General features: G+C 72.0%; 3 protein-coding genes across 3 annotated transcripts; 1 reads left to right on the top strand and 2 right to left on the bottom strand.

Annotated features, from left to right (window-relative positions):
* Positions 1-158: 158 nt before the first annotated feature.
* On the top strand, positions 159-15850 carry PCSK7 (proprotein convertase subtilisin/kexin type 7). The gene is made up of 15 exons (XM_075442278.1): positions 159-599; positions 1002-1136; positions 1503-1668; positions 2478-2568; positions 3290-3344; positions 5028-5166; positions 5739-5839; positions 8939-9106; positions 10126-10233; positions 11265-11367; positions 13432-13588; positions 13714-13808; positions 13951-14044; positions 14317-14434; positions 14606-15850. Exons 1-15 carry the CDS (start codon positions 159-161, stop codon positions 15014-15016), a joined length of 2382 nt encoding a protein of 793 aa, XP_075298393.1. The 3' UTR covers positions 15017-15850.
* A 369-nt stretch (positions 15851-16219) lies between these two features.
* On the bottom strand, positions 16220-18945 carry TAGLN (transgelin). Its single transcript, XM_075442387.1, has 5 exons — positions 18870-18945; positions 17164-17363; positions 16856-17033; positions 16665-16767; positions 16220-16530 (listed from the first exon to the last, which is right to left on the bottom strand). The coding sequence occupies exons 1-5, from the start codon at positions 18940-18942 to the stop codon at positions 16389-16391; spliced, it is 696 nt and encodes a 231-aa protein (XP_075298502.1). The 5' UTR covers positions 18943-18945; the 3' UTR covers positions 16220-16388.
* Positions 18946-19804: 859 nt separating this feature from the next.
* On the bottom strand, positions 19805-25667 carry SIDT2 (SID1 transmembrane family member 2). Its single transcript, XM_075442485.1, has 25 exons — positions 25384-25667; positions 25165-25286; positions 24911-25072; positions 24783-24828; positions 24600-24701; positions 24440-24523; positions 24169-24280; positions 24017-24082; positions 23810-23903; positions 23647-23702; positions 23293-23364; positions 22454-22575; positions 22303-22376; positions 22160-22226; positions 21977-22050; positions 21731-21854; positions 21527-21644; positions 21318-21454; positions 21132-21240; positions 20980-21056; positions 20849-20895; positions 20463-20568; positions 20254-20364; positions 20040-20153; positions 19805-19952 (listed from the first exon to the last, which is right to left on the bottom strand). The coding sequence occupies exons 1-25, from the start codon at positions 25588-25590 to the stop codon at positions 19890-19892; spliced, it is 2466 nt and encodes an 821-aa protein (XP_075298600.1). The 5' UTR covers positions 25591-25667; the 3' UTR covers positions 19805-19889.
* Positions 25668-26570: the final 903 nt, after the last annotated feature.

Below are 26570 nucleotides of genomic sequence, written 5' to 3'. Positions count from 1 at the left end.
GGCGCGGCCCGGCCTGGTCCCGCCGCGCCCGGGCCTGCCCGGGGCTCGGCCGGCGGGACGGCGCCGCGGGCCCGCGCTCTGCCCCGGGGCGGAGCCGTCCTGGCCGGGCGCGGGGCCCGCGGCGCCGGGCGCTGCCCGCCCCGTGCCCCGCCCGCCCGATGCCGCCGCGGCGGAGCGCGGGGCTGGAGGCCGCGCTCTGCCTCCAGGCGTGCCTGTGGCTGAGCGCCGGCTGGGGCCCGCGGGCCTCGGCCGAGCGGCTGGCCGGCGGCGGGCCGCACGCCGGCGCCCGGCGCGGTGAGCTGAGCTGGGCCGTGAGCCTGGAGGCGCCCGAGGAGGAGCTGGAGCAGCGGGCGGAGGAGCTGGCCCGGGCCGCGGGGCTGGTGAACGTGGGCCGCGTCGGGGAGCTGAGGGGCCACTACCTCCTGGCCTACCGGCCCGGCGGGCGCGCGGCGGGCGAGCCCGAAGCCGTGCGGAGGGCGGTGGACGCTCTGCTTGCGCAGCACGGCAGCGTGCGCTGGCACTCGGAACAGAAGCTGCTGAGGCGCTCCAAGCGCGGCCTGCGCTTTAACGACCCCAAATACCCCCAGCAGTGGCACCTGGTGAGTGGCGCTGTGGCCCGGCCGGCCGGCAGGCTCGGGCTGCGTGCGTGGCCGCTTGCGGGCCCCGCGGCGGGGAGGAAGCACGCCGAGTGCTCGCCCTCGCCCTGCCCGCCACGGTGACGGGAGGGGCTGGCGGGAGTGGGCAGAGGGGCTTCGCCCGCGGCGCGCCGTGCGCTTGGCAGGCCGGAGCGCGGTGTCGGCCCTGCGGCGCCGGGCCCCCCGCTTCGTGGCTCGAGCGACCGTTGCTCGCTGTCGGGGCGAGAGGAATCCTCCGTGACCGTCCTGCGGCTCCCCCCGCGCTCCCAGCCCGGCCCCGCACCTCGCAGCCGGCGTGCCCCAGGGGTCCCGGCTGACCCGCTGCTCTGCTTCTGCTCCCCCCTCGCTGCCCTCCCTGGCGCTTAGAACAACCGCAAGAGCCCCGGCAGGGACATCAACGTCACGGGCGTCTGGGAGCGGAACGTGACGGGGCGCGGAGTGACCGTGGTGGTGGTGGACGACGGGGTGGAGCACACCATCAAGGACATACAGCCAAATTACGTGAGTGCCGGGTCGGCGGCGGGCTGGAGGCCGGGCAGCGCGGTGGGAGCCCGGCTGGGGCGGGGAGCGCCGGTGGCAGGCTCTTCCCGGGAGACGCGGCGCCCACGTCGCAGAGCTGCCCGCTCCCGCGGGAGGCGGCTGCTCAGCCCTGGGCGCTGGCCTCCCTCGGGCCCGCAGCCGCCGCTGAGGCTGGCTCAGTGGTCCCCTTCCCACGGCAGCAGATAGCAGTGTGGAGCTGCAGCCCTGGGCGGAGGCAGCCCCCAAGCTCCCATGGCTCCCAGGCTGCGTTTCGGCCCGCGCGAAGCCCTGCCCTTCCCGGCGAGCGGGGAGCAGAGCCCTGAGCCGTGCCTGCGGGTGTGCCTGCAGAGCCCAGAGGGCAGCTATGACTTGAACTCCAATGACCCCGACCCTATGCCTCACCCTGACGAGGAGAACGGCAACCACCACGGGACCCGCTGCGCCGGGGAGATCGCCGCGGTGCCAAACAACAGCTTCTGCACGGTGGGAGTCGCCTACGGGAGCCGCATCGCAGGTGCGTGCACGCCGCGGCACCCCGGTGCTGGCTGCTCCCACCCGGTGGTCTCTGCCGGTTCCGTGGGGCCGGGGCACGTCTCGTGGGAGGGGTGGCTTGGCCGAAGCCGCTCGGAGTCAGCCGGAGCCTTGCTCGGGCCGTGGCTGTCAGAGGGAGCGGCCGGCGTCTGCCTGAGCCTGCTCCCGCGCGTCCTTGCCGTGCAGCCTAGGCCGGGCACCGCTCTGGTGCCGCGCTGCAGGCTGCGTCGGGAGGTGCCGGGGAAGCCACCTTTGCCACCCCTGCGCTCCCCCAGCCCTCGGTCCCGGCTCTGCCTCGTGCGGGTGGTCGGGGCGTGCAGGCCCGGGGAACGTGGCGCCGTGGCCTCGGCCGTCACTGGAGCTCTCGCGTCTCCGTGGCGGGCAGAGGCCGTGTTGTGCCACGGTCTGCGACTCGGTTCTCGCCGACCCTGGCAGACGGTGCCACGTTCCTGGCTGCAGCGCGGTGCTGGGGAGCGGGAGGGCCCCGCGGTGCCGCAGGGTGCCGGGAGCTTGCCCAAGAGCCGGCCCTGCGCTCGGCTCCCTCCCTGAGCAGCCACCCTGTCCGTGGCACAGCGCAGTCCCCGGGCCCAGGCGGCGTGAAGGTGCGCCTGCAGTCCCTCCGGCACCCCCAGCCCTGCCGACGGGGCTGCAGCGCTGCCGCTCCGGGAGAGCTGGTTCCGCCGGGTGGGAGAGCGCGCGTCCCCGCCGTGAGCCTGCGAGGGACTGCTCTGCGCTGGGCCTGCAGCTTGCTCTGGTCCGCGTCGGTCACGCTCCTTGTCCTTTGGCCTGCAGGCATCCGCGTGCTGGATGGGCCCCTCACCGACAGCATGGAGGCCGTCGCCTTCAACAAGCACTATCAGATCAACGACATCTACAGCTGCAGGTGAGCCCCGAGGGGACCCCGGGCCAGGCCACGCTGACACCCGGCGCTGGGGGGGTGGTCGCAGCGCCGGGGCGAATGCCCACGCCGGCTCCTCTCCTCCTGCAGCCCAGGTAGCCCTGAGGCCCTGGAGTCGGGGCGGCTGTTGTGGGCCCTGCGAGTGCGCCTGGCGGGCGGGCTGCGAGATGGCGGGCCTGCGCCCGGAGGAACGCGCTGCCTGTGCCCCCGGCTCGCGGTCGGGCTGTCCCGGCGGCCAGGCTGCCCCCGGGCTCTGCGCAGCTGCAGCTCAGGGCCCTGCAGCCGGGCGCGGGGGGTGCTGCGCTCTGTTACTGCCAGCGATGCTGTTGCGGAGAGCTGGCCCGGGCTGCGTACGGCGCCTGTGGGTGCGAGGCCTTCTTCTGAGCGCAGCTGGAGCACGTGCTGCAGGCTGGCCGGGCTGGGGGGGGCAGCGGGACCCCGCCGTGGTGGGGGCGCCCCGGCTGAGCCGGGTGGCGGGACTGGAACGGGGGAGAAGCTGGTCGCTAAACAGAAATGAAACGTTTTGCCCGCTGGAACCTGCCCCAGGAGCACAGTGCAAAGAGCACAGCGGTGTCCCGGCAGCGAGGGGCCAGCCTGATGGGTGGAGAGGGCAGCACCCTCCGCTCCCCGCCGGGGTGCTGGCGGTAGCTGGGGGCCGCTGTCGGCGACTCCTGGGGCTGCTGCTTCACGGTGTCTCTCTTGGCAGCTGGGGTCCGGATGACGATGGGAAAACCGTGGACGGCCCCCACCAGCTGGGAAAGGTGAGGAACGGTCCCGGCAGCGCGGGGCTAGCCCCCCGGCGCTGGGCAGGCGAGGAGGGGTGTTGCTGCGGCGCAGCGCGTGTCCGTGTGCTTCCGTCGCTGCAGTGGAGCTGCTGCGCGTTACGGCGCGGCGGGGAGCGGTGACGCTGCGGCGGGAGGGCGCGTGCAGGCGGCCGTGGATGGGCTCTCCGAGGAGAGGCTGGTCCCGGCAGGAGCACGCTCTTTTAAAACCTGTGGTGGTCTTCTGGGCGCTTTCGCAGCCCAGCAGATGCTCTCCGCTCGGGAGGCCCGGGGTTCCTGCTGCTGAGGGGGTTCCCAAGGCAGGCAGCGTGCCTGCAGATGCTGGGAGCAAACGCGGGGCGGGGGCGATGGCTGCGCTCGCGCTCGGTGGGACCGCGGTGGGGGGAGGCCTCAGAGCTGCGGCTCCTGCCCGGGCTGTTCTCCCAGAGCCCGCGCCGCAGAACCGCGGCAAAACACGCCCGGCTGCCCGCGCCTGGCCCCCAGCCCGGGTGCTGCAGCGAGGGCTCGCCGGGGGGGCCCAAAGCTGCTGCTGCTGCTGCGTTGCTCCTGGGGTGCGGCTCTGCTTAATTCTCCTTTGCTGGGCAGCCTTTTGCTGTGCTTTTCCAACGGCACGATAGCAGTCACGGTGCTGTTTGGAGCACCACTGGCAACTGAGCTATCGGTTCACGGTGAGAAATGCTTTCCGGTTCTGCGAGTTAACGTGCTCTCCTCCTGCGTGCAGAGACAGCTGTACCGGGCCCCGGGACGCGGAGCACGGGCAGAGCTTGTTTTATTGCAGCAGACGCCTGGAGGGCTGCCTGGCCGCGGCAGAGGGTGCCTGCGCCTGCCGCAGGGAGGGCAGAGCAGAGCAGTGGGGCTGCTTTCCGGCGGGGCTCGCCCGCGGGCAGCGTACCCGCCATCTGCGCGGGCCTGCTGTCTGTCTGGGTGGACACGCGCTTGCCAGGCAGGGTGAGGGGGCTAAGCCCGAGCGTGCGTGGGGACTGGGGCCTTGCAGCGGGGCAGCGGCCGCGAGTGGGTGCTCTCTGTCGGCAGCAGAGCCGAGCTGCTGCGGAACAGCCGGCTCCAGAGCGAGCCCTGCTGAGGCGAGGCGCGCCGGGCCCGCCATGTGTCCTCTGGAGTTCGAGCGCGGGCCGGCCTTTGTGCTGTGGCTGCCTGGAAGGCTGCTGTTCCCTTTTCTGATTTTGAACGCAGAGGCCGCTTAAAATCATCGTAAGCTGCAGATGGGCCGGTCCCCAGCGCAGATGTTGGCCGCGTTGCTGCCCGTGCACCGCGCTTGCTCTGGCATCTCGGTGTCTGGTCGGGGCTGTGACAGACGCAGCTCCCTGACGCTGCAAGCCGGGCAAAATACGGCCCGGAGGGGTCGTGGCTGGCCCAGCTGGCGCCCCAAACACTCGCAGGGCTGGCCGTGGAAATCTCGGTGCGTGGGCGCTGGCTGCTCGATGGAGATGCCAGGACAGAGCTTTCCAGCACGTCCTCTGCCTGCGAGGAGTGCACGGGGCGGCTGCTCCCCCAGCACAGGGAGCTGGGGAGAGGCGCACGTGTCCGTCTGCGCCGGGGCTCGCAGCGAGGTGCCCCCGATGTGCGGGAGAGCCCCGCAGCAGCCCTCGGGGGGGAGCGGGGCCGGGGGAGCGGGACTGACCAGCGACGGTTCCTTCTCCACAGGCCGCCCTGCAGCATGGCGTGATAGCGGGTCGCAGGGGCTTTGGGAGCATCTTCGTCGTGGCCAGCGGCAACGGCGGGCAGCACAGCGACAACTGCAACTATGATGGTTATGCCAACTCCATCTACACCGTCACGATAGGTGAGCGTGTGCAGCTGCTGTCTCATTCCTTCCCAGCATGGAAGAATGAGATCGTCCCCAAAGCGCAAAACCCGCCCGGCTGGAAGCTGGCTGGATGGTGGGAATCTGTGGGAAAGCGCCTGTCCTCTGGGAACGACCATGGCGGGCTGCAGAGGCGCTGGCCTTCAGCCCTCCAGTCTGCACTTCGCTTTTGACCTCCACAGCAAGAGGAGGCCAAAGAAATTCCTGCCTGCGCTCAGGCCTCCGTCGCGGGGGCTGCGGCAGACACGCTGCCGAGCTGAGGGAGCGGCCTGAGCTGCAGCGTTCCCACCGCGTCCGCTAGGGAAGAGGCCTCTGCGCCGTTTTCCCGAGGGCAGAGGCTGCGTGAGGGGTAGGAGATCTCTGCACCGTTAAGCACAGTGAAAGGTTGTTTGTTGTGACTGCCTTTCCTGTAGATCTTCCAGCCGTGAAAAATAGAGGCTGGAGTCTGATTCGCCTGCCCGGCTCTCAGGACGGGTCCCTCAGGGGCTCGTCCCCCTGCAGGTTCAGCCAAAACAGGCTGCTTACGGTCGCTGCCTTCCCCTTTTCCCCAGGCGCGGTGGACGAGACGGGCTCCATGCCGTTCTATGCCGAGGAATGTGCCTCCATGCTGGCGGTGACCTTCAGCGGCGGGGACAAGATGATGAGGAGCATCGTGAGTACCACGCGCGGCGCGTCCCGTCCGCTGCGCGCCGCGGGCAGAGGACAGGCTGTGTTCCAGCGCTGCGTGCCCGCTTTGCGCAGCAGGCAGCCAGACTCCCACGCCGCCGTGGGCTTTCCCGAAGAGCAGGCGGCGGAGGCTCGCCTCTGCGGGGGCTGCAGCCCCCCTGCCCAGCCAGCCCCTCGTTCCGCTCCGAAGGGACGCGGGAGCAGAGACGAGCGCGGAGGGCTGGAGCAGCGTCGCGCTCTTTAAACTACTTGGCCCCAGCTCCTTCTCTGTTCTGGCACGTGGGCCTCTCCCAGCTGAACTTTTCGGAATATTCTTATCAGCTTTTCCCTTTTTTGCCAAAAAATGACTTCTTGTCAACAAAATGTCCTTTCTGCCCTAGCCAAGCAGGCGGGCCTGTTTTCACCAGCCCCAGGCCCGACCCAGCGCGCTCCTGCCCCGGTGCCGGGGCTCTCGGGGGCTGTCAGGCTTCCCAGCCTGCGTGGCTGGGACCCGCTCCTCTCCGTGGTGCCAGCGGGGACTGCAGAGCCCGAGCCACCCCGGGGCAGCTTGGGGTAAACGTTGCTGGCTCCCAGGCCTCGTGGCTTGTCGTTGGCGTGTCCCCAGCTTGGCAGGCACTGGGAGGATCTCCCATCAGGACGGGCGCTTTCCTGGCCAAGCCAGTGAGGCAGCAAGGTCCCGGTGGCAGACCGGCGGCAGCGGTGTGTGCTCGGCGGTGTCGGAGGCCTGACGGCCGAGGGACGGTGCCGAGGGTGCCGCTGCGAGCAGGAACAGGCAGCTGTGGCTCCGTGCCTGCCGGGGAGGACCCGAACCCAGGCGTGTCAAACAGGCCTGCCTGCGTGCTGGGGCAGCAGGGGCAGCGGGAGAGCCTGGGTTCCTCAGCCACCTGGCTGGGACTCGGCAAGCTCCTCTTGCAGTCCGGAGCCAGGGCAGGAACCCGTGCCTAGCCTGGAGCAATGGCTCGCCTCACAGCGGGGAAAGTGAAACCCAGAATGGAGCCAGTTTTCCCTTTAGAAAGAACTTCAGTTGTCCTGGGCTGGTTTGGAGACTCCTGACACTAGGAAAAGGGAACCAGCAGCCAAGCGAGGGCTCTGCTGCACTTTTGTCAGGGGTTAGAGCTTCGGGGTTACGCTCAGCTTCCCCTAAGCCTGCTGCTGGTGGGAGCGCCTGGAAGGTCTCAGACGCCGCTCGTTTCCGCTGCTGGCCTGACGGGACACGAGCACGGGAGCCGGCATTCCATCAGGGGGCCGGGGCGAGGTGCCACGCGTAGCCTGGGCACGGCGTGTGCCGCAGAGCCGTCCTGATTGCAGTGCCGCCAGCGAGCCCCTGCCACGCTGCAACTGGCATGCCCCTTTTCGGGAGGGTGGTCTGCTCCGGAGTGCCCTGTCGCTGTGCTTCGGCGATGGCAGAGTTAACTTCTCAGCAGCCGTCTGCTGGGCTTGCTGCTTCTACCAGGCTGTAAACTTGGTGTGGTTTCCTTAATGGGAAGAATTTAATGTGGCTTCTGGCAGTAGCTGCGTTTCCTACTGAGAGTTTATGCTGCTCAGGGCGTTCTCTGTCGGACGTGCGGCGACCGAGCGCAAGCTGGAGTTGTTAGCAGCTGGTTCCGGGGCGTTACGGAGTCGAGCGTAGAAGGCAGCAAAGCCCACGGCGCCTGGCAGTGCCGGTGCCTCCCCGTGGGCAGCGCGGCGGGACGGAGGCGTTCGGTCTGCAGGGAGGGGGCCTGGTTTGGGACCTCCCGGTGCCTCTGCTGGGGTCTGCGCGCCCTGCGCAGCCCGTGTGACCCCTCTGCGGCGGCCTGCCTGCGCTGGGGGGACGCCGTGGCCAGCGGGGAGGGTCCCAAACCCAACCGCCTCCAGTTTCCCCCGCGCTTGCTTGGGTCGGGCCCAGTTCCCCGCGCTCTCTCCGAAGGAAGCCATCTGCGTTCGTCGCTTCTCAGCTGAGGATCCTTCCCGCCTTGTGCTGGTTTTTGCTGGGTCCCCGTGTCCTGGCCAGGAGCTGTCTGGGAAATAATTCCAGGCTTTTCAGCAGCTAATCCCTGACCCTCTCCCCCTGCTGCTGCCCTGCTCTTGTTGTTGTTCTGGTCTTGGCGGAGGGAGGAGGATGGGATCGCTGGCTGCCCTTCCCGTCTCCCAGCCTGGTCTCTGCAGCCACAGGGAGAGAGAAAGCTCATGTGCTGCAAATCCCTCTCTCCTGGCTGGGGGGAAGCTGCCCGTGTGGCAGAGAGGGACGGGAGATGGACGGATTAGACATGGCCCAAGCAAGTGGGGGCTTAGGGCCAGCTCCCGCTGCCTTTGCTCTGGAGCGGGAATCCAGGGACATCCAGAGCTCTTCCTCGGGTTGCCTGAAAGCCTTGTGTGGAGGGGTCAGGCTCTGGGTGCTGGCCTCGGCGTGCCGTGTTCGGACTGGGTGCTGCCCCCGCTCGCCTTCCCCTGCCCGTGTTTCCGTGTGGTCGCAGAGAGGCAGGAGTTGTCCCCGGGCGAGGGGCCACAGGCGCTCGGCCGCAGTCCCATCTGTTCCTCCTGAGGTGGCACATCTCTCGGGAAGGGCTGCGAGTGCCTGTGGTCCCCTCCGAAGGCCGCTGCGTGCCCCGGCACGGTGCCGAGACGCCCAGCTCTGCGGCCCAGCGTTGCGTGCGGCAGTGCTCTCCCCTGCCGGGCTGCCACGCTGCGACTCCTGCGCTGCGCCAGCCTCACGCCCTGCTCCCTGCTCGAAGGCTTTCCCCCTGCTCCCCTCGAGCAGACCGCGTTGAGGAGGCAGGGCTGGCAGAGGGGGCAGGGGGCTGCTGGCCGCGCCAGGCGCCCTTGTGCTTGCGTGGCGGTGGTGCGGGAGGGGCTCGTTAGCTCTTCTCTCCCCCAGGACGCTCGGCTCAGCCCACCCAAGGGCATCCTGCAGTGGAGAAGGTTTCTGCTGTCCGCAGCTAATGATAATTGGCACTGGAGCTGCTGGCTCCATCTTTTCTCCCCTCTTGCTCCCAGTTTTCCAAGCCTCCCCTTCCTGCACCTGTCCAGCCCACGGGCGATCCTTTCCTCCTGCTCAGGCTCGTGGCAGAGCCTGACAGGAGGCCTCTCTCCCCTCTCTGGCAAGGTGACGACAGACTGGGATTTGCAGAAGGGCACGGGCTGCACCGAGGGCCACACAGGGACGTCGGCTGCCGCTCCGCTTGCGGCCGGGATGATCGCGCTGATGCTGCAGGTGCGGCCGTGTCTCACCTGGCGAGACGTCCAGCACATCATTGTCTTCACTGCCACCAAGGTGAGTGGCCCTGCCTCCTGCCGCCCTGCAGGCCGCCGCGGAACGGCCCGGGTCCTGCTGCGCACATCCCTCTTTGCGGCTGCCTGCCCCTCTAGAAATCTCTCGGTTGTCTGGCTCCCAGCAGAGGGACCGCATTGTCCCCTCACTCCTTGTTCGTGCCAGGAATGCGGCTGAGGCGTGTTCGTCTGTCGCGGCAGTGAACGGGGTATTTGCCGCAGGAATGCCGCCATCTTCCCGGGCTCTCCGTGCCTCGCCCGCAGGCGCCGGCAGCGTGTGCGTGGCGCGGCGCGGCTGGCCCGGGCCAAGGGCCGCACACATCTCCGCAGTGCCACCCCGCAGCCGCTCTGCCCCGCTCCGGCCTTTCCTCGGGCGCTCCGGAGAGTCGGGCTCTTGGAAACGGGCAGCGATGGTGGCAAACACGGCCCTTCCCTGCCCTCGGCCTGGGCTCCAGCGCAGCTTCGCTGCGGAGGGCAGGAGCAGGAGCTGCCTGGGGCTGCCCCGTCCAGCTTAGGGTCAGGGCTTCCTCCGCGCCCCGCTGGGGAGCAGGAGGCCGTGTCCAGCTGACGCGCTCCTCGCGTTGGCACAGGGCAGGGTTTTCCACAGCTGCCAGCCAGCGCTGCCGCAGCGCTGCAGCCCGATAAGTGATGGGACCCAGATCTGTCCTGGCCTGGCTCTTGTTGATGTAAAGGATTCGGTTCCTTCTCCCCAAGGCTTCTGCCATCCCACAGCCCGTGGCTGGGGCGGCGGGGACCAGCTGGGATGTTTCAGAGCAGAGGCATTTGTGCCCTTTCGTGCTGCTTGATTTCCTTTCTGAGGAGCTGGGAAGCCTGTTTGTCCTGGGACTCGTTTCAAACAAAGGTCAACCTGTTTCTTTCTAATAAGGCCATGAGGGTTTGCTTCCCCGCTGCCATGGGCTGTTTCTGAGCCTCCTTGCCTTCGGGCCCGGTTCCCTTTGCTCCAGGTTTGCGGGGATGCCGGTGTGCCCCAGGGTAACGCGAGTGCCCTGCGTTTCGTTTTAGTACGAGGATCGTCACGCGAAGTGGGACGTCAACCAGGCCGGCTTCAGCCACAGCCATCAGCACGGCTTCGGCTTGCTGAACGCCTGGAGGCTGGTGAACGCGGCCAAGGTAACTGCCCTCCACGTCCCAGGCGTGCCCCCGGGGCAGGCAGAGCAGACTGCCCCGGGGCCGGGATGGGTCCTGTACTGGCCACGCCGCGGGGCGACACTGCTGCCGTTCGGGGCCCGTGCTCTGGCCGTCATCCTGCCGGCCCTCGCTACAGGGCTGCTTTTGGGATGAAGTAATGAGGCTTTCGGCAAAGCCGGAGACCTGCCCCCGAGCTGCCGCGCTCTCAGCACTATATATAGCCATGGGCGAGAGCCTGTGCTGGCCGGAGACGACAGCTCTGAGTCATCGCTTGGGGAGCTCCGTCAGCACCCCCGGCACCTTCCCCCCTACTCGGTGGGCTGCAGGGAGGGGATCGTGCCCCCGGGACACGGGGCATTCTCAGCTGGCGGCTCCAGGCACCGCGTACCGGGGGCTGCCGAGGGCGCAGTGTGGTCAGAGCAGGCAGCGGCATCACCTTCTCCTCCTCCCTGTTCCTCCAGCTGCCTGGAGACCGGGGCGCTTTGGTACTTGGTCCTCACTGGGGCGCAGAGCAGAGCGCAGCCGTGCCGGGTCGCTGCCGGCTGCCACCAAAGCCCCCTGTTTCGCAGGGACTTTCAGGCTGCTTGCTCTTCCGCAGGGCTTTGGGTGCCGCTGCGTTTTCCGCCCTGCCGTGCCTGGGGTTCAGACGCATCGGCTTCAGTTACGCGCTCAAGGCCTCTCGGGAGGCGGCGGAGACGAACCCGGAGCTGGGAGTCCTGAGCCTTGCTCAGCCCCTCTCGCCCGCAGGCGGTCGCTCTCCCTGCACTCCCGGGCGTGCAGGCACTGCTCCCCGGCCCTGCCGCGCTGGCCGAGCCCGCGCGCGCTGCCTGGGTTGGCGTGCCCCGGAGCAGCCTCGGGACAGGCCCCCGGCCTGGGCGCGGGCTGGGCCCGCGTCTGCACGCAGTAGGTGTGCTACGGACGGGAGCGGCTCGCCAGAGCAGTGGGAGGTCGGGAGCTGGGTGTGCGGGGAGCGTGCAACCGCACGCTGAGTCCTCGCACCTTTCCTCTGACAGGTCTGGGAGTCCGTCCCGTACCTCGCCTCGTACGTGAGCCCGGTGCTGAAGGAGGGCAAGAGCATCCCGTTACTGCCACAGGAGCTGGAGGTGGCCTGGAACGGTAAGAGCAGGTGTGCCACGTGAGAGCGTGTGCTCCTGCACGCCGCGTCCGGGGATCCAGCCCGTTCCCGCTGGCATGGGGCGCAGCCGGGCGCGCCGATGCCTGGCAGGGCAAGCCCTGGTCTGCGCGGGGCCATGAAGGGGTTAAGTGTTGGGCTCCCTGGGCTTTTTTCCTCTCTCCTTCCGCTGCCCTGCCCCAGGGGATCTGTGTCTGTCGATGTGGTCCCCTCGCTGATAACTCCATCCCGTGGACTGATGTCTTGGAGGAGCCGGAGAGGCATTAGGGAGCGGGGCCAGGCTGGGCAGCAGCCAGACCTGCTCCTCTGGCTTTGACCATTTTAGGTAATGCTCCAGCTCCCGACTTGGCCAGCCTCTGCCCACATAAACAAGGCGCAGCTCTGGCTGCTGCCAGTGGGAAGGAGAGCTCGGCCCCGAGCCCTTTGCCCCCGACAGGGCCGGCGCTCTGGCCGGGCACAGCCTCTCGCACCGAGGCCGGGCCCACGGTCCCGCCAGAGATGCTGTCGCGGGGGCCTGGCCCCGCACCCCTTGCTGCCCCAGCTGCAGCTCCTGGCAGAGGTGCTGGGGCTTGGCAGCGCCCAGAGGCTGCTCCCCAGGGTGGGGTCCCCCGGGAAAGGGCCTGGGGCTCAGCAGGCCGGCACCCCCCGTGCAGGTGGTCCTGTCCCTCCCCTCCTTGCTGGCAGGCTGAGGAGATGCTGGGCAGGCGCTGGGCACGGGCGCTCCCTCTCTCCTGTCCCGGCCGGTCCCCGCGGGACAGAGGGGGGACACCCTGCTCCTCGGGCTGGCAGCGGGGTCAGCCCCGCTCTGCCCCCGAGCTGAGGGCTGGGGGCCCGCAGCGCCTGCTGCCCTGAAAGGAGTTGTGAGCTGAAAGCTGGGCAGCAAGCAGAGCTGGGAAGAGGCAGAAAAGAGGCTCTGGGAGAAGTTCGCGCAGAGGAGCGTGGGGCCCCGTGGAGCGAGCGGGCTGGCCGGCCGCTGCGGGCTGGCTGCCCGGTCCCGGGCTGCGCCCACCTCCCCGCTTAGAAACTGTTGGGGAGCACCCACCCGCCGCTCGGCCCGGGCTGCCAGGAGGAGGCCGAGCCACGGTGATACCCGCTCTGAAGCGTGCCAGGCTTCCCTGTGCTATAATTAGCAGCTCTGGGGCTGGGAGCGTCCGTGGAGCTGCGAACGGGCTGCCATGGGCACCGGGCTTCTCATCCCAGCCCTCTGCGCAGACCTGGCTGCCGTGCGACTGCGGGGCTGGCGCAGCCGCCGGCGCTGCCGAACGCCGGCACCGATGCAGGGCAGGACGAGCTGCTGTGGCCCTGCGGTGGCCAAAGCGCTGCGGGTGGGCTCCCGAACCCACGAGCCCCGCGTCGGGACCGGGGCAGAGCTGGGTGTCGGGGAGCCCGCGGGGTGGTCGCACAGGTCGTGTCGGCGGCAGCGGGGCGCTCGGCTGCAGGCAGGAGGCCGTTTGGTGGACGGGAGGGCAGGGCGGTGTGCCTGGTCCCCTCCGTCTGCGCGGAGGAAAGCGTGGGTTCCTGTCGCCTTCCTGCTCTGGGTCGTGCCGGGAGACACCCGGCAGCCAGCTTCCCCCCTGCCCGTGCCGCTCTCGCCTTTCACCCCTCCTTCCTCAGCACCTCCTCCTCCTCTCCCCTCACTCACCACCCTCCCCACCCTGCCTGGGCCCGGCCGAGCTCGGGCCGGGGACAGCCGGTACCGGGTGCCCAGGAGGGAGCGTGCCAGGACGCTGTTCCTGTGCTCTCCAGGGCAGTGCACGGGCGGCTGGGCTTGGGCAGGCGAGGAGGCTCCTCACGGGGCGTGGAGCAGGGCCGGCCACGGAGCGCAGCACGGCTTTGCTGCCGGCGCTCGGCACAGCCTCCCTGCCTGGCCTGCGCCTGCCCCGGCTCCGGCCGCTCGCTCCAGGGGCACAGGCGCGCGGGGGCAGCTGGGAGGAGGCAGAGGCCAGCGTGTCCCCCCTCTTGGGTGGCACAGCAGCCCCGTGGGGCCGGCTGGGAGGGGGGACTCCTTCCTGGCAGCAGCCCAGCGAACCCTGCCTTCCCTTTCGCAGTCACCGCCGCCAGCCTGGAGCTCTCCGGCATGAGAACCCTGGAGCACGTGGCAGTCACCGTCACCATAACCCACCCGCGCCGCGGCAACCTGGAGATCAGGCTCGTCTGCCCCAGCGGCATGGTGTCCCTGATCGGGACCACCCGGAGCATGGACTCGTAAGCGCCGCGGGGGACAGGGTGCGAGGCTCCTGCTGCAGGGCAGGCGGCTGGGGCCCGTTTCCGGCCTCGTGTCTCGGGCCACCTTCCCCTCTCACGGGTTGTTTCTCCTCTCCCTTTGGCAGGGACCCCAATGGCTTCGCCGACTGGACCTTCTCCACGGTCCGGTGCTGGGGCGAGGAAGCCCAGGGCACATACAGACTGGTCGTCAGGGACATCGGTGAGTCCTGCCACCCACGGGTCCCTCGTGGGGCGGCGGCAGCAGCTCCGTGCCATGGCCTGGGGAGCTGCCAGCTCCACACCCGGGCGGCCGCCCAGTCGGGTGGAGAGTTCCACGCTGGAGCAGCCCATTTCCCTCCCAGGAGATGAGAGCCTGAGGCCTGGGACCCTGGAGCAGTGGCAGCTGACCCTGTACGGCTCGTCCTGGTCCCCGGCAGAGATGAAGGAACGGCGGAGGTAGGAGACCACGGCCCGTCTCGGTGCGGGGAGAGGAGCCGGAGGGCTGAGGGGCGTTACCAGAAGTCTCTGAGCCGGTGTCGCGTGGCTGGAGCAGGGTGAGGGGCCTGACGGGGGAGGTGGCACGGGGCCCCTGCTGCACGGGGCAGCTGTGGCTGTGCCCAGCAGCGCTGTCGGCTGGGTGCGACCCCGGCGGGCAGCGCTCCGCGGGCAAGAGGCGCTCCGGACCCTCTGCGGGCGCCTGGGCCCCTCACGGGGTGTCCGTCCCGCAGGCTGCTGGAGGAAGCCATGAGCGGGCAGTACCTGCGCAGCGACTTCTCCCTGCCCTGCCCTCCGGGGCTGGAGATCCCCGAGGAGCAGCACTACACGATCACAGCCAACACCCTCAAGGTGAGCCTGCCTGCGGGCCGGGAGACCCCCGCCGCTGCCGGGGGGACCGGGGGAGCGGGAGCCTGCCTCGCGGGTCCTCCTGGCGCGGGGCCCTCTCTGTGGGGCGACGGGGCAGGGCACTGGGGTGGCTGGCTGAGGGCTTCACGTCTCAAGGGGCTTCCTCCTCCGCAGACCCTCCTGCTGCTGGGATGCTTTGCCGTGTTCTGGACTTTCTACTACATGCTGGAGGTCTGCCTGACCAGGAACAGCGTGGGGCTTGACCTGGCCTGCAGCGGCTCCGCCACCTGCAGATGGTACCAGCAGGCGGGGAAGCACAGAGCCCTGGAGAGCGGCCTGGAGATGGAGGCCGTGCCCCTCTACCGCCAGAAGGGCGTCGAGGACGTCGAGGTGGAGTGCGAGCACGCGGAGCCTGCCCGGGAGGACGAGGGGCAGGACGGGTCCTGGACCCCCACCCACCCCAAGCTCCCCGGCGGCGGCAGAGCCGCAAGCCTCCAGGAGGCAGCCCCCGCCGGAGCAGGGTGCCTGGGCCGGGAGGCGGCAGCCGAGCTCCTCTCGCCGGACAGGGAGCAGCAGGCGTGCTAGCTGGGGCTGGGGCTGGGGCTGGGGCTGGGGCTGGGGCTGGGGCTGGGGCTGGGGCTGCGGCTGCGGCTGCGGCTGCGGCTGCGGCCCTCCCTCTTGGTACGTCCTTCCCGAGCGCGGGCGCGAGGCTTCCTGGCCCGCGGGGGCCATTGCCGCTGTGTCCTGCAGCTGCTGCGGTTGGAGGTGGCTCGGAAACAAGGAGAAAGAGTGCTGGTGGCGGAAGGGGAGCTTCCCTTTCCTTCGCTCTGGAAAACAAAGCAAGCCTTAAACCCGTTCCTAAGGGAGCCTGCCCTGCCGCGGCGGTCGGGGCGTCCCTCTGTGCGTGGAGCAAGGCCCGCGCCTCCGGGGCGCGCAGCGGCCGTAGCGGAGCTCCCGTGGAGCTCCCGCGGGCTGGCAGCACGGGGAAGAAGGGCCGCTTCGTCCCGGAGCGCTGCGGAGCGAGCCTGGAAGCGGTGGCGGGGGCCCTGGCGGCTGCCTCTGCAGGCGGGGACCCCCCGCACCGTCCCTCGCTGCCGCGCTGGGCTGGGAGCTGGCCCGCACCCGCCAGTCACGCGTGGCGTGGGAGCGGGGGGCCCTTTGCCCGTCTGCAGCAGCGCTTGCTCGCTGTCAGCGCCGGGGCCTCGCGCCGGGCGCGGGAGGGACGGGGCCGTGGGCGACGCCTGCTTCGGGCCGGCAGCGGAGGCCGAGTTGCTCTGGTGGTGGCTCCTCTGCGAGCGGGGTCGGCCTCTTCGCCTGTCTTTGGGTTTGTCGGTTTATTTTTCTAAAGCCGGGGTTTGTTTTTTAATCAGCAAAGCCCTTTTCTGTAGCTTTCCAAATAAAGCCTTAAGAACCCTCCTCTCCCCCGCCTGCCCAGCGCTCTCCGGCGGTGGGGCCGTCGCTCGCCCGGCGCCTCGCACGCCGGGCCGAGGGGCGGGTGCTGGGGCTGGGACCCCGCGGAGCGAGCAGCGGGGCCGCTGCGGGCAGGGCAGGCGAGGGCTGGGCAGAGGGGCTGCCGGCGCGCGCCGGAGGGAGCACAGCGGGCCAGGCCACACCGCATGGGAAACCTTTTAATGTTGACAAAAACGAAGTACAAAACCGAGGGCGATTTTCCGTCCTCCCCGTTGGCGAGGATCTCTGCGGCGGTGGCGCGGGGCTGGTGCGGGGCCGTCCCGGGGGGGCCGGCGGGGCAGGACGGGCTGGCGGCGGTGCGGCGGGGTGCGGCGCCGGGCGGGGGGCTGCGGCCGGGCGCGTGCGGCCCGCGGCGGGCTCGGCGGGGCTGGCTGGCGTTCTCTTCCCAATAAATACCAGTCGGTGAGGGGCGGTGGCGGCCGCCGGCGCTGCGGCGCGCTGGGCCGGGGCAGCGAGGCGGAGGTCCCGGGGCGGCGAGGGGGGCTGCCTAGCTGATGATCTGCCGGGGCCGGCCGTAGCTCATCCCCGCCTGTGACGCTCCCTTGTTGCTCCCCATCTGTAGGCCGATGACGTTCTTGCCCTCCTTCAGCTGGCTCTCGGTGAACTCCCGCTTGTGCTCCTGCGCTTTCCTGCGGGGCAGAGGGGAGGCCATGCCCACCCGCGCCCCGCGTGCGGCCGGACCCTCGTCCCCGGGGTGCCCCAGCCACCCTCCCGGCCCGGCCCAAAGCCCGGCGTCTCGTGGATCCCCACGCCCCCCACTTACTTCATGAACCAGTTGGGGTCCCCGTGGTAGTTCCCGTCGTTCTTGGTGACTGCCAGGCTCCCCAGGGCCACCAGCGTCCTCTGCACCGCCGCCATGTCCTTGGCTGCCGAGGGACGCGGGGGCGTGAGGACGGGCACGGCGCGGCGCCCCGGCCCCCCGGCCCCGGCTGCCCCCTGCCCACCCGCCCGCACCTTCAAAGAGGTCGACGGTCTGGAACACGTCCGTCTTGACCACGCCGTAGTCCTCGGCCGCCTTGAGGAACTGCGAGATCTGCTCCATCTGCTTGAAGACCATGGTGGGGGGCGCGTCGGGGATCTTGACGGGCTTGGAGCCGTCGGGGTAGAGGCTGTTCACCAGCCGGCTGAGGACCTGGCGGCAGAGCAGAGGCTGGGCTCGCCGCGCCGCGGCCGCAGAGCTCCCCGCCAGCCCCCAGCCAGCCCGGGGCCGGCGGGCGCAGCGAGCGCCCAGCGGGCGCAGCGAGCGCCCGGCCCCCACTTACGATGCCGTTCTTCAGCCAGACCTGGAAGCCCAGGCGGCCCCGCTCGGGGCGACCCACCGCCGCGCCGCACTGCGCCACGATCCACTCCACCAGCCGGTCCTCCAGCTCGTCGTCGTACTTCTTCTCGATCTTGGACTGGACGTCCCTGCTCATGCCGTAGGCCGGGCCCTTGTTCGCCATGGCTGCGGCGGGGGGGAGACCTGCGGGCGCGACGGGGGCCCTCAGGCTGCGGAGACGCCGTCCCCCCGCCCGGGACCCTGCAGACGCCCCAGCACCACCAGCCATCTGCCTCCCGCCTCGGCGCAGCGCGGACGTGCCCTCCTCCGGGCTCTTCGCTTGCCACGGGCACGCGGGGAGGTGAGTGCACGGCTGCGACCCCCACGCCGTCCCCGGGCAGATGGCTCCTGCCCCGTCCCCGCTCCCGGCTCAGGCTGCGCTGGGGAGCGGCCCCATCCCGTCCCCCGCCCGCTCAGCCGCCCGCCAGCTCTTGCTTGGCGCGAACGTCGCTGGCGTGGCCAGGGCCTCTGGCTTCAGCAGCCGTGCTGCCCACGGGCGCTGCGGAGCAGGGGGGTCCGGCAGCAGGGTGGCCGTGGCACGGCATGGTGGCCATGGTGCCATGGGGTGGCCTTGGTGCAGCAGGTCCCGGTGCTGGGGAGGAGCGCGGGCGAGGCAGGAGCGCGGTGGGAGCCGTGCCCGTGCCCTTGTAAGGGCATGCTGCAGGCAGAGGCGGCAGGTCGCTGGCTGCGGGCAGGGCCGGGAGGTGCCAGGGAGGATGCCAGGAGGGCGAGGCGGTGGGAGCCGGCAGCCAAGCCCTCGGCACCGCTCCCTGCTTGGCATCATGGCACTGAGTGCCAGGGCTGTGCCCTCAGGGAGCCGTGTGCCCGGTCCCCGCGTCCACGCCCCGCGCCGGGCTGGCTCGCCCCGACCGCCGGGCAGACGCGGGACGGGCTCTGAGACCTGGCACAGCTCGGTGCAGCGCGGGACGCTGACCCCGTCTGCTGCCGGTGGTGCAGGGGGGTCCCGCGAGCCCCGCGGGTTATGCAGGGGTGTCCCATCAGACCCGGGGGTTACGCGGGGTCACCCCACGAGCCCCGGGCAGCCTGTGCCCAGACCCCGAGCACCTCCGGGTGCATCCAGCGACAGCCCAGCCAGCTCCGCTCCGCGCCCTGGCCCAGCGGGACCGCACGCACGGCCCAATCCTGCTGGTCGTGCCGGACCGTGCTCACCGGCCCCCAGCTGCCCCCAGCCCCGCGCCCATCTCCTGTCCCCGCCAGGGCAGAGGCGTGCAGGCAGGGGCTGCAGCCATCCCCCGGCGCTGCTCCGAGCCCCGCTCCGAGCCCCGCGTGGCCGCTCCGGCCCCAGCGGCAGCCACGTCCCCAGCCCAGTGAGCTGTGACCCCGGCCCGAGAGGCAGCGTCCGCTCCCGGGGGCCTCGGCCCTCGTCTGGGGAGCAGCATCCTGCATCCCTGTCCTGGGGAGCGGCATCCTGGTACTGGGGAGCGGCATCCCAGTCCAGGGAGTGGCATCCCAGTCCAGGGAGTGGCATCCCAGTCCCGGTAAGTGACATCCCAGTAAAGGAGCAGCATCCCAGTCCTGGGGAGCGGCGTCCCGGCGGGCAGAGCCCACCCCCCGCCCCGGGAGCAGGGTCGCAGCCCCGGGCAGAGGGTCCCCGTGCCCCCCCGTCCCCCCCCCCCCGGCGGGACTCACGGGCGGCTGCGGGCGCGGTGCTGCTGGGTGCGGGAGCCCCGCTCTGTGCGGGGCCGGGGCCGGGGCCGGGCATAAAGCCCCGCTGCGGGGCCGTGATGTCAGCGCGGGCCGGGCCGCCCCCCGCCCCCCCGGGACTCCGGCCCCGGCACCATATTTGGGGAAAGACTCCGAAAGCCGGCGGCCGCGGGCCCGGCCCGCACATTCCCCGCGTTCCTCCGGGGCGGGGGGCCGCGGCCCAGCTCCTTTTATAGCCAGGCGCCGGCCGGGGCTGCGCGGCGGGACCCCCCCGGGGCTGCCCGCGCCCCACCGCCCGCCCGGGACCCCCAGGACCCCTGGGACCCTGCTGCACCCAGGACCCCCGCTGTAACCAGGACCCCCGCCACCCCTGGGACCCCCCGCTGCACCCGGGACCCCCGCTGTAACCAGGACCCCCGCTGTAACCAGGACCCCCACCACCCCCGGGCCTCCGCTGCACCCGGGACCCCACTGTAACCGGGACCCCACTGTAACCAGGACCCCGCTGTAACCAGGACCCCCGCTGTAACCAGGACCCCCGCCGCCCCCAGACCCCCGCCACCCCCGCAGGACACGGCAGGCGCAGGCAAAGTGCAGGCGCTTTAATGCGAGCCCCGTCCCGCAGCCCCCCGCACGGGGAGCAGCCCCCGGGATGCCGAGGGGGACGGGACCGTGGCCCCCGGCCCCGCACGGCCCAGGCACTGAGGGGGGACACGCAGCCACCCGCCTGGGGGTCCCGGGGCTGCCAGCCCCGCGCGGCCGCGGCCCCCGCACCGCGGGCACCCCAACATGGCAGCGGCACCTTCCCCCGCGCCGCTCGCCCCGAGGACGGGTGCCCCGGCAGCCCCGGGGGGACGCGGCTGGCGGGGAGGGGGCACCCGGGACCCCCAGGCCGCGCGGGGAGGGGGACGGAGTGGCTGGCGGGACCGCGGCACAGGCGTCCCTCGCCGGGGGCCGCGGGCGGGCGTTTGGCACGGTCCCGGGGCGGCGGGCGGCCGCGGGCCCCTAGAAGACGTAGATCTTGTCCCGCCGGACGCAGTCCAGGTCGTCGTCCAGCGTCAGCAGCACCTGCGGGGCGGGCAGCGGGCGCGGTGAGCGGCGGCCGCGCGGGCAGCGAGCGGGCAGCGAGCGGGCAGCCGGGCCGCCGGCGCCTACCAGGAAGGAGCCGAACATGGCGATGGAGGAGAGGAAGTGCCAGACGTCGTGGTCGTCGAAGAAGTCGAGCAGGATGCAGTCGCGGTTGTGCTCCCGAGACTCGGCCGGCGTTTTCTGTCGGGGACAGGGCCAGGCGTCACCGCGCCGGCTGGCAGCCGCCACGCCGTGCCACACCGTGCCACACCGTGCCACGCCGTGCCACCCTCCCGCTCACCTGCCAGGTGCTGAGCCCCTGGAAGAAGAAGAAGAGGGCGAAGCCCCAGACCACCGAGGTGCTGACGATGCAGAGCAAGGGGATGAGCTTGATGCGCTCGCCGCTGCGGAGCTGTGGGACAGGCGGGGGTCGGCGTGCGGGCGGGGGCTGGCGGGGGGGGCCGTCCCCAGCCTGCCCTCCCCGCCGGGCACGGGGGGCTCGCCCCGCACCTTCATGATGATGTAGAAGGCGAAGTAGAGGAGGAGGTTGCAGATGCCGATGGCCAGCAGGTAGGACGCGAAGTCGTTGGGGCGCACGATGAGGCCGTAGGCAGCGCTGGGGGGGCCGGCGCAGGCAGCGGGGTCAGCGGGGCCGGGGGGTCCCCCCCGCCGTGCCCACACGCCCCGCTGTCCCCCGGCACGTCGGCAGCCCCCGGGCGATGGGGCGGCGCCTGGGGACAGCGGGGCCACCGCAGCCGCCGCGGGGCCCTGCCGTGCTCAGCTCACAGCTGTCACGAGCGGGCAGTGCTCAGCCCGCAGGCGGGGGGCCGTGGCGCAGGAGCGGGGCGGGGGGGCCGCGCTGGGAGACACGGCGCGGGGTCCGGCCGCACACTTACAGCGACCAGTTGATGATGTTCCCCATGACCAAGAGCACCATCCGGTCCTGCCAGGGCGGGGGGCTGTGAGGGGCGGGCGGGGGCGCCGAGCCGGGGAGCCCGGTGCCGCGAGCCGCGGCCCCACCACTCACCAGGTACATGGGCCCGCTGCACTGCCGGACGCAGTCCGTGTACAGCACGTGCAGGATCCTGCGCGGGACGCCCGAGTCTGCGGGGAGGGCAGAGGTCTCGTGGGGGGCCGCCGGCCGCCCCCCACCCCCCCGCAGCGCGGAGCCCCCCTCACCCAGCTTCCAGCGCCCCATGTAGTAGAGCTGGGTGCTGAGCAGCAGCGTGGCCACGATGTGGATGACGGAGAAGACGATCCAGAAGGCCGTGTTCCCCTTGCCGAAGACCTGCGGGGCGAGCGGGGCGGTGGGGGGTTGGCCGGCCGCCCCCCGCCCCCCGCCCCGCCGGCGCCCGCCGCGCTCACCACGCCGACGACGGAGAAGAAGATGACGAGGGCCAGGCAGGCGTAGGCGCTGTAGGCGCTGGCGTTGATGTCCGGGTGACGCTTCTGGTAGAGCTTCAGCATGCAGAGCCCCGCGATCATGTACATGAAGGAGGTGTCTGCGGGGGGGGAGCGGTGAGCGGGGCGCGGGCGGCCCCGGCGCGGGCGGCGGGGGGCCGGGGGGCACTCACCGAACTGGAAGTTGGTGTAGTTGGGGCAGACGTGGTAGCAGGCGCTGAGCAGCCCCTCCATCATCAGCGCCGTGCCCATGGCGTAGAAGAGCCCGAAGTGCTTGGGGATGCCGCACTCCTGGGGGGGGACACGGAGGGGAAGCGGGGTCCCGGGCGGCGGGGACCCCCAGCCGGGGGGCGGGGGGCAGCCCGGCGGGCCCGTACCAGGGCGTGGGCGTCGTTGCGCAGCAGCGCCCGGTTGTAGTGGATCTCCCGCCGCAGGATGATGAGGAGGAAGAGGAAGCCCAGCAGGACGTAGCCCAGGTTGCTCAGGATGTTGTTGAAGGCGCTGCGGGGAGGGGGGGGGCAGAGCGGGGCACGGGTGCTGCGGACCCCCACCCCCCGGGGCCCCGCCGCAGCCCTGCCCCGCGCGTGGGGGACCCCCGGACGCCCGCCGCCCCCCGAGCCCACCTGAGGTTCCCCAGCGGGCGGGCGCACAGAAAGTTGTAGTAGCAGATGTCCTGGTTGCCGGTGACGTTCACCACCTGCGCGCGGGCGGCACGGTGAGCGCGGGGGGGATGCGGGGGGCCGCAGGGGCTGCCCGGGACGCATCCCCACCACGGCCGGGCACCGCGACCCCCCAGCCTCGCTCACCGTCTGGTAGGTGATGACCAGCTGGACGACGGGGAGGGCGTAGAAGACGGCGATGGTGGCGATGTTCCTGGGAGAGGCGGGGGGTGTCAGGGGTCCCGGCCGCCCGCCCCGCGCCGCGCCACCGCCCCGCGGCCCCCGCTCACCAGAAGTAGATCTGGTACTTCTTCCGCAGCACCCGCTTGTCCTTGCGGGCCAGGTCGGCCACGCAGAGGTATTGCTGGAAGGAGAGGCAGGTGGGGGGGCTGGCGCGGCCGGCGCGGAGCCGCGGGGGCCGGGGCGCGGGGCGCGACGCACCTTGGTGCGGATGACGTTCTTGTCGTAGTCGATGTCGGCCAGCGTGTCGTAGTCATCCTCCTCCACCGAGCTGAGCGAGTCCAGGCGGGGCCGGCCGGCCGCGTTCTCCAGCGAGCGCTGCCCTGCGCCGAGCCGCGGCCGTCAGCAGAGCCCCCCGCGCCCGCCCGCGGGACCCCGGTCACCCCCAAGCAACCGCTCGGCCGCCGCCGGGACGGGACGGGGAGCCCCGGGCGGACCCCCGCACTGCCCGGCCCCGGCGAGCATCACCCCGTGCCCCCGGCCCGCGGGCCCTGCCGGGCTGGGGACGGCGGGGTCAGGGGGACGGCGTCCTCCCCCTGCCCCGCAGCAGGGCAGGCGCGGGGCAGATTTGGGCTTGATCGGCCCCTGCCCGCGCCCGGCTCCCGCATCTGCCCCTGGCAACGCCCGGCGGCCTCGTCGGGACGGAGGGCACGCGTCGCTGGAACCGCTCCTGCCCTTCAACGGAAAGCCGGAGTCACGCGGGCAGGGCTGGGCGCGCGGGGAACCCCCTCGGAGACCCCGCTGCGGGCGCGCCGGAGGGGCCGGCAACCCAGGGACCCTTCCCGGGAGGCGGCGAGGGCAGAGCCGGGACGCTCCCGGCAGCGCGGCATCGCCCGGCACGCCGGCTCCGAGGGCTGCGGCCACGCCAGCCGCGGCTCCCGCCGCCCCGGGACTCACCCCCGCGGCCGTGGGGGCTGCTGCCGCGCCGTCCGCCACGCCGTCGGCGCTGCCGGAGCAGCCGCTGCCTGCGGGCACGGGACGGCCACACCGGTGGGCACGGCCGCCGGGCGCAGGGGCGAGGGTGGGCGCGCGGCACTCACCGAAGGAGCCGTAGCCGTAGCTGTCGTAGGGAGCGTGGCCCAGGAAGGGGTCGGGGACGCCGCGGCCGTGCCCTGCGAGGACGGAGGGTCCCGTTGGCCTCCGGCAGCCTCCCGCGGCCGCTCGGCACCGACCGCGCCCCGCGTCCTGCCCGCGCGCGGGAGCGAGCCCGCGGCCAGGGCCGGAGCGGCTGCGGGCACCTACCCAGCAGAGACGCTGCGAGTCCCCGGGGAGCCGCGAAGAGAAAGAGAGAGGCTCGGTGAGACCCCCCAGCCCCGCGCCGCCCGGCCACCCCCACGGCAGCGGGGCCCCAGCAGAGACCCCCCCCACCGCGGCTGCCGCCTGCAGCCCCTCACCCGTGTCCAGGCTGGGGGAGTCCATGGCTGCCAGGAGCCCCTTCCTCTTCCGCCGCCTGCCCAGGGAAGCGGCCGTCAGCAGCGGGCGAGGGGCACGGCGCGCCCGAGGGACCCCCCGCGCCGGCACCCAGGGGCTCAGCGCCCGGGGGGACCGGGCACTCACCGGCAGCCCTCCCAGCAGGCGATGGCCAGCGTCAGGACGTAGAAGGAGAGGAAGATGCCCAGGCAGAAGAGCACGCTGCTCACGTAGGCCTCCGCTGCGCCCAGCCGCGACAAGCCCTCAGGGGGGCGGCACCCCGGGGACCCACCGCGGGACCCCCCCGCCAACCTCGACACCCCCCCGGCCCCCCACGGCCCCTCCCGGGCTTACAGGTTGTGGCGGGCGACACCGTCACCTCCAGCATCTTCCACCGGTCGTGCTGGTCCACGGGCTCGTCTGGAAGCAGGCACGGGCGGGGGGCTCAGCTGCGTCCCTGGTGCGCAGCCCACGGCGGTGGGCGCTCCCCCAGCCCCCAGCCGTACCTGGGGGGGCATCTCTGGCCAGGGGGTAGTAGGGCAGAGGCCCCCCGCACACCTCGTCCTCCGTCTTCACCACCACCACCACGTAGAAGCTGTTGCTGGGGAAATCCTTCCTCTGCTCCCGGGGTGGGAGGGGGGAGACGGGGGTCAGCAGAGCCCGCCTGGGGGTCTCTGGGGGGCTCGGGGCTGACCCACAGCCGTCACCTGGGCGAGCTCTGGGGCTGGGAGCGGCACGGCCCCCCGGCACGGCCCCCCGGCACGGCCCCCCGCCCACCTGCACCGTGATGGCCGCCTTCTTCGTCATGGTCTGGTACATCCCGATGAAGGCCACGTTGTTGTCCAGGTCGTAGACGGGGCACTGCGGGGAGGAGGGGCCGTCAGCGCGCCGGGCACCGCGCGTCGCCCGGGCGGGAGGCCGCGCCGCCCACACCCACCAGGATGTCCTGGATGGAGATGACGGAGCAGGGGAAGGCCATGGCCGAGGTCACCTTCACGATCACCGAGTCCACTCCCTCGGGGAACTCGTACTTGAAATACTGGGGAGGGGGACAGGGGCCGTCACCGACACGGCGGCCACGCTCTCCTCCCCGTCCCGCGCCGCGCCAGCCCCTCCTCACCTGCGGCTGGGCGGCCGTGGCGTTGAAGCCAAACCTGTCGTCGGTCCTGCAGAGAGCGGGGAGAGGCCGGCGGGGTGAGGGGCCCCGGCAGGCAGCGGGCGGGCGGGGGGGCCGGGGGCCGCCCTCACCGCAGCACGAAGTTCTCCAGGCGGGTGACGCGCAGCTGGTAGGAGGCGTTGAGGGCGAGCGTGGAGACGTCGACGTAGAAGCGCTGGGTCTCCACCTCCGCCGTGGTCTGGGGCTGGCAGAGCGTGCGGCTCACCTCCCGGTACGCGTACTTCCGCTGGAACCTGGGCGGGCAGAGCCGTGCTGCGCCCGCCGCCCCCGCCCCGCCGGACCCCCGCCCCGCCAGACCCCCGCCCGCGCGCCCGCGCCTACTCACAGCCCGCGCAGCACCAGCGGCACCTGGAAGGAGACCACCGCCTCCTCCTGCCGCACCACGAAGAGGACGGGCAGGTCCGCGTGGTCGGAGAGGACGTTCACCGACACCCGCACGCCCTCCGCCTGCGGGCAGAGCGGCGAGGCCAGGCGTCGGCGAGGCCGGGTGTCGGCGGCCGGACCGCGCCGGGCCCCGCCGGCCGCGCCCGCCGCGCCGGCTCACCCGGTTCCTGCGGACGCTGTGGTTGAAGGCGTAGATGTGGAGCAGGTCGGCGTCCACCCAGTCGGCGTAGGTGCTGTCGAAGCGGGCCTCCTTCTCCACCACGCGCCGCGCGCCGCGGGGCAGCGGCTGCGCCCGGGCGGGCGCCGGGGCCACCAGCGCCAGGGCCACCAGCGCCCGGGCCAGCGCGGCCGCCCGGCTGCCCGCCATCCCGCCACCATCCCCGGCCGCCAACGTCCGACCCGCCGACCCGCCGACCGACCGACGGACGGACCGATGGATGGATGGATGGACGGACGGACGGACGGACGGAGGGGTCAGGCGGGGCGCGCCGGGGAGCCCTGCCGCATGGCCCCCGCTGCCGCTGCCCGGTGCCCGGTGCCGGTGCCGGTCCCCGGCCCGCGCGCAGCTGTAAACACCGGCCGGCGGTGACGTCACGCGGCGTCACACGCTCAAAGGCCGGGCCGGGGAAGTGACGCGGCGGCGGGCGGCGCCGGGCCGGGCGGCCCTGCCCTGCCCTGCCCTGCCCGGGGACCGGGACCCCCCCCGGGGCCCCCGCGCCAGGGGCAGCCCCGCCCCGGGACCCCCGCCCCGCACGGCGCCCCGCAGGGGAACCCCCCCCCCCGCAGGGGAAGCCCCGCTCCAGGCAGGGCCCCATAGGGAAGCCCTGTCCCATAGGGGACTCCCGGCCCCACACAGGACCCCACAGGGGAAGCCCCTGCCACATTTAGGGCCCCATAGGGAAGCCCGGTCCCACAGGGGAGCCATATATGGCTCCATAGGGGAAGCCCCTGCTCCATAGGTGAAGCCCCTGTACCACACAGGACCCCACAGGGGAGCCCCTGCTCTATGGGGGAGCCCCTGCCCCATATAGAGCTCCATAGGGGAGTCCCTGCCCCTTATAGGACCCCATAGGGAAGCCCGGTCCCATAGGGGACTCCCTGCCCAGTATAGGACCCCACAGGAGAAGCCCCAGCTCCATCAGGGAGCCCCTGCCCCATATAGGACCCCATAGGGGCAGCCCCTGCTCTATAGGGGAGCCCCTGCCCCATATAGAGCTCCATCAGGGAGCCCCTGCCCCATATAGGACCCCATAGGGGCAGCCCCTGCTCCACATGGGAGCCCCCCCCCTCATATAGAGCCCCACAGGGGAGTCCCTGCTGTGTTTCGGACCCCAAAGAGAAGCCCTG

Source organism: Opisthocomus hoazin, chromosome 24 (genome assembly GCF_030867145.1).
Source record: "Opisthocomus hoazin isolate bOpiHoa1 chromosome 24, bOpiHoa1.hap1, whole genome shotgun sequence".
Lineage (NCBI taxonomy): Eukaryota > Metazoa > Chordata > Aves > Opisthocomiformes > Opisthocomidae > Opisthocomus > Opisthocomus hoazin.
This window is presented reverse-complemented; position numbering and strand designations above follow the sequence as displayed.